This window comes from Nicotiana tabacum, chromosome 22, assembly GCF_000715075.1.
Source record: "Nicotiana tabacum cultivar K326 chromosome 22, ASM71507v2, whole genome shotgun sequence".
In the NCBI taxonomy this organism is placed as follows: Eukaryota; Viridiplantae; Streptophyta; class Magnoliopsida; order Solanales; family Solanaceae; genus Nicotiana; species Nicotiana tabacum.
The window spans coordinates 24,456,897-24,463,318 of NC_134101.1; the positions used below are offsets into that span (position 1 = coordinate 24,456,897).

At 36.7% G+C, this 6,422-nt stretch overlaps 1 protein-coding gene across 1 annotated transcript; it reads right to left on the minus strand.

Moving 5' to 3' along the window:
* Positions 1 to 3,255: 3,255 nt before the first annotated feature.
* On the minus strand, positions 3,256 to 3,768 carry LOC142175750 (uncharacterized). The gene has a single exon (XM_075242738.1). The coding sequence runs from the start codon at positions 3,766 to 3,768 to the stop codon at positions 3,256 to 3,258; it is 513 nt and encodes a 170-aa protein (XP_075098839.1).
* Positions 3,769 to 6,422: the final 2,654 nt, after the last annotated feature.

Consider the following 6,422-nt stretch of genomic DNA (forward strand, 5'->3'; position numbering starts at 1 on the left):
TAAAATTGCGAACCCTTGCTTTTAAACCTTCTGCCCAGACTTTTCGCATCTGCGGACCTATTGTCACACCTGCGACGCCGCATCTGTGGTGAAAATGCCACTTATGCAGAAGTCACTTGCACCACCAGGGCCCGCACCTGCGCTCCAGGTTTCGCACCTGCGAACGCGCATCTGTGGCCCTGGCCTCGCTTCTGCGGAGTCACTCTCTCCTAGCTGCCCCCGTACCTGCGCCCACTTGTCTGCATCTGCGCTACCGCAGGTGGGGGAAACTCATCGCACCTGCGACCCCTGTCCTTCATGGCCTTGCCCGCATCTGTGATTCATGCCACGCTTCTACGTGCTCGCACCTGCAGTGCCCACTCCGCAGGTGTGGTTACACCAGTAGCAGCAGCTCTTCAGCATCTTCATCAACTCAAAGATAAAGTCCGTTAACCACCCAAAATCTACACGAGGCCCCCGGGACATCAACCAAATATGCCAACAAGTCATATAACCCAATACGAACTTAGTCAAACCTTTGAATCACTCAAAACAACACCAAAACAATGATTACACCCATATTCAAGCCTAAAGAACTTCTAAACTTCTGAATTTTACAAACGATGCCGAATCATACCAAACCACACCCGATTAACCTCAAATTTTGCACACAAGTCATATTCAACATTACAGACTTACTCCATCTTCCGGAATCGGAATCTGACCTCGATATCATAAAGTCAATCCCCAGTCAAACTTCCAAAAATTCGACTTTTGCCATTTCAAGCCTAAATCAGCTACAGACCTCAAATTCACAGTTCAGATATGCTCCTAAGTCCAAAATCACCCAACGGAGCTAACTGAACCAACAGAACTCTATTTTAGAGTTGTCTTCACACCATTCCGACTACGGTCAAAATCCTAATATTTAAACTTCCGTTTTAGGGACTAAGTGTCCCAAAACACTCCGAAATCAAAATAAGACCTCCCGGCAAGTCACATAAGCAAAAACAGATACGGAAAATGCTGTAAATGGAGGATCGGGTGGCTAATATACTCAAAACGATCGGCCGGGTCATTACAGAATTGCGATAAGTCGAGTTCTCATAATCAGTAAAGAATAATTAGGCGAAATTATATAAGATGTAGTGGAAAAGATTCCAACAATTAGAAAAATCATAACTCTAGACCTCCTTAATCTTGTCTCTAACCTTTAGTCTCCTTAGTTAATAAATTTTATTGGGCAAAATAGGTAAAGACCCCCCAAACTTGACACTTTTAATGAGCGTACACCTTAACTATACGTGATTTTAATTACCCCCTACGTTTATTTTTTCGGATGTTATTACCCCCTAACTTGCCACATGGCAGTGAAAGTTGTTTCAAATGACTGAGTGCGCGTGTGAGGGTGTTTTGTTTTGCCACATCATTTAACATTTCCCTTTCCCAATTCTTTACCATCCCCTGACGGTAATAAATTTATTTCCCCCCAAAAATTAAGAACCCAACGGTAACAATCCCATTCTCACCCCTATTTATTCTCTTCTTTCTATTTCTTCAGCATTTCTTTTCTTCTCACTTTCTTTGTCTATCCAAATTCCATTATAGCCATTTTTGGCTCTTATTTTTGCCCAAATAATAATTATTGTTTTACTTGGAAGATACAAGATAAATATTTTTTGTAGATGTGGCAAGCCGGCTCCTTTAAAAGTTGTATGGACTAATGCAAATCCGGGACGATGATCCTTTGGATGTAGTCTTTATCCGAAGATAAATTCTTGTCGTTTTTTCAGTGGTATGAACCTCCATTTCCGTAGCAAGCAAACATTGTTATTTCAGGGTTTTTGAAGAAGACTAACAAACTATCGAAGAGAGAAAGAATACTAAAGTTTCTATTATTTTTCAGTTTGCTTTGCAATCTGATTTTGCTCATGTGAAAATGATGGTTATCTGGTAGTATGCAATAGAAGTTAAGCAATTTGACAAAAAAAGTTGGAATTAATATCAAACAATAGAGTTAAACTATGCTGTCCATATACAGTTAGACATACACATGACAAACTAGTTCACAAAACAAAGTTGTGTACCACCATCAGTATCTACAAAAACAGTCACCCCACGAATTCAACAAAAACAGTCACCCCACGAATCCAACAAAAAAGAAGTCTAGTATCTCAAATACTACATTCAAACAATAAAGAAATTCAAATGGTCTTCTTGGAGAAAGATTTTCCCATAACTTTAGATCTTGCTTGTATTCCAGTAGATTGGGACCTTGTCTTGATTCTAGCCATTGAAGCTTGGACTTAAAGTTGTCTTTGAGTCACAACTTTCTTCCCTTTTCATTTCAAACCTTTATAAGGCTTATATCCAATATCACCAGTAACATGGGTAGAATCAATTAAAGGGCCAGTATAAATTTTTTGGCTGTAGGTAAACTATGCTGATAACATTCAAATCAAAAGATACATTTCAAACATCAGATAGTATGTTAGACAATAAAATCTAAGTTAAACAAAATAAATACACTTACATTAATACTTATAAAACCAGACTGTGCAACAAATACACCATGTCCTTGAAGCCTAGGCCTCTTGTAGTGGCTTCTTGCCCCCCTAGATTTTCCTCCAGTACTTGTAGATGTCTTGTTAGAATCCTTTCTGCCTCTCTTTTGTGAAGTTTTTGTTGTTGATTATTGTGACCAATTAGTAGTCTAGGAAATTCTGGTAGATGCAATTGAAATGGTGCTCTTAAGTCAACTTTATTTATAAGAAGTTAGTGATGAAAGTTTTGGACAATTATGATGTTTATGATACTATTTAAATACATATAATTTTATAAAAGTTCACTGCTAGTATGCACCTTGAAGCAATTGGCTTTATTAGCTAATTGTTAAGAAATGAGAGTACTTCTTTTTCCAAGTGGATAGAAAATATGTGCATTTAAAATAACTTTTGTTGTTTATTGATTTATGTAGTGTTTGAGATCTGCATGAGTTAATATGTTTGAAACAAATGTGATTACAGGATATTGGGAAAGAATATTTATCTTTTTAACCACACAATTGCGGCTCTTATAAAGGTTAAAAGTATATGCTTTACAATGTTGACAAAATTGTTAAGCTTTAAAAGACAAGAAGGTACCTCTTGATTAGTTGTTGGTCTTGTTGGACAATTCCTCATATTATGAGTACTTGCTTTGCAAATGGAGCATGTCATAGTTATTCCCTTCTTTGATAATTTTTCAGCCCTTTTTATTTTTCCAACTTCCTTTCTTCTATTTTTTTCTTGGCCTTCCAGGCATATTTTGAACTGGAGGAGGTAATACCTTGGGGTTACTACTTTCTGGCCACATTATCATGTTGGAAACTGGTTGTATGAAGTGTGAATATGCCTTCATGTAGGTCTCTTTCCTGTACCAGTGTACAATATTCTCTGAAGGATCAAGTCTCTTGTAGTGCATTGTTATAGCATGTGGACATGGAATGCCTTTCAGTTCCCAAGACCTGCAACTGCGGTAGCCTATTCTTAAATCTACAATGAACTTGCATGGACCATCTTGGAGTTCAAAGCCTGTATCTCCATTAAACATGAAGTCAACCCTCATTGACCTCTCAACATTAGTATTGAACACCATCATTGCCATTGGAGATACACCATCCTGCCAAGTTTCAGCAAATTCTCTCATTTTTGCTATCCTACTCATAACTTTGACCCTTATTTCCTCTAGCATTGATATGATTATCTTGTGTCTAGGGCCCAATATCCAAGCATTGAATCTTTCACACATGTTATTATAAACACTGTCACACTAGGTCTTCACAAATATTATGATCCAATTTATCAAGATCATCTAACTTTCTTTTCACTTCAGACTCAAATGTTGATCTAACAACACTCCATAATCTTTTTCTTTTTTCAACCCCTCTCCATTTTATTGCCCAGTTTGCCAGAATGTGTCCAGAATGTGTCTAGCACACATTCTGTGCTCACACTCAGTTAAAATCTCTTCAGTAACTGAACATAGACCCTGCATAAAAATAGTACAAAAACAATACAGAAGTTTGTGTTAAAACCATAGAAACAATAGTGTTAAACTCAGAAAAAACAGTAGTGTTAAAATCAGAAAAATAATAACAAAAAAACAGTATATACCTTTTGCATGTCACTTATCATGGTGAGTTTCCTGCCATCTCCCAAGTTTAAATCAGTTTGCAATAACCTGAGGAACCAACTCCATGTTTGCTTTTCTGAGTGCCTACAACAGCCCAAGCTATTGGGAATATTTGGTTATTCCTATCCTTTGCTACTGCTGCCACCAGTTTTCCTTTACAAATGCCCTTTAAAAAACATCCATCTAACCCTATACATCTCCTACAACCCTCTATAAACCCTAGCCTCATAGCTGCAAAACAATGTAGAAACTGGAAAACTATTTCTGCCCATCATCTTTCTCTGTCAATTTTACTACACATATGCTACCAGGATTTGTTTTGAGTAGCATATCCCTATAGTCCAGAATCCTAGCAAACTTAGCAACATGATCCCCCATAATTTCTTTCAACATAAATTTTTTTGCCTTCAAACAAACAACCTTACCAACATATAAACCAAGTTTTTTTCTCACCGTATCCTGAATTTTCCAACCTTTAATTCTAGGTTATGAGGTAATTCTATCTCTAAAATGCTTTGCCAAATATTTTGAATTACACAGATAGTTGTAAGTGATTTTATGGCATTTATGTCTTGGATTATAAGTCTTGATTGTGAAGTTTGTACTCATACCTTCCTTGCTAGCAAACAACAACCAAGGACAACCAGTTTTGCATTTAACGCTGACCCTATGTGGCTCATTGTAATCCTTAACTAGCTGAATACTTTCTTTATTGCATACTTGGTAACTGCTTCTCTAAATTCCTTCACATTCTCAAATACCATCCCTAGTTGCCAAGTAACAATTTTGGCAGAAGGATCATAAACCACCCTATTGGTTTTTTTCCTTTCCCTTAACTGTCCTTTATTATCTTCCCCATCTACATTATCATCAGATACAGGATCACCCTCCCCTTCCAGATCAGATTCTGATTCAAAGCTATCTAGATCTGAACTATCATAGTAAGGCTCATCATCACCTCCTAATTTGTCTCTCATATTTTTTTGGGCTAATCTATGTTCTCATAACCTTCATCAAGTACAACTTCACCTAAAAGCCCATCAGGGTTTTCCTTCCTAAGTTTTCTCCTATTCTTTTGTCTATATTTCTTTAGATCTTCTTTAACAACCCTCAGCTCTTTATGGACATCACTTCCATAATCAAATGACCTCTCAGATTCATCATCAGATGCTATTTCTTCTTTTTTTTCTTCTTCTTCTTCTTCTTCTTCTTCTTCTTCTTCTTCTTCTTCTTCTTCTTCTTCTTCTCCAGCAGGTTCTTCCTGTTGAGAATCAGCAGCAATGTCCTCTTCAATATCAGCAACAACATATTCTTCTTCTTCTGAAGAGGAAGTCTAATCTATGGGTGAATCCTCTTCTTGAGTGGTATTCAAATGAGTAGGTAACCCTAGATCTGGGTTTGCAACAGTAGTATTTAAAGGAGGACCACAGGGAACAAAAGATTTCCTATTGTCTTGTTGTGTGCTGGATGATGCATTAAAAGGCTCACCCCACATGGCTTATTTGGCTACCCTCTATACCATCCACCTCCTCAAATTGTGAGTCAGAAGAGACAAAAATATTTATTGTGTCCCCATTGTTTAATAACATAGCAAGGTCCATTAAATCCCTATCTTTCGTTAATTCAACCAAATTGCCACTCATAATATAAGTTTTTTCTAACTTTTTAATCCCAAAATCCTTAGCATAATCAGATAACTCTGGTATTAAAAAGTGGTCAGAGTCGACATTAGTCACATGTTCAACCCTACCCCCAACATATAAAGGTCTTACCTCACTCACCAATATCCCACCAATTTTTCATCTTAAATTCAAATACTTAGCATCCATGGGAGCCTACACAACAATAAAAAAATAGTAAAAAATAACTCTCAAGACATATATATACAGAAGATTACAAATAAACAGTAAAAAAAAAAAAAATAACAAACAACATAAAAGCCTTGATTTTAAGAGCATATAAATATAAACCCTAATCGGCATGCATGCAAAAATCATAAATTTTTACTTGTTACAAACTACAATTCTCACAACCCTAAATTATTTTCAGAATATATTCAAATCCTAGTCACAAATCAAAGGAAAAATTTGACTATACATTATACTAACAGAAAGAGGCACATATACCTTCAAATGTGGAGTGAAAATAGTAGAAATTTTGACGAGAATCAAAGAAACCCAACGTCTTTTAGCTCCTCCATAGTCGGCTCTAATTTACCCTAAATCAAGATGATCTAGAACTTAGCATCACCTCAATGGAGAACCCTATCG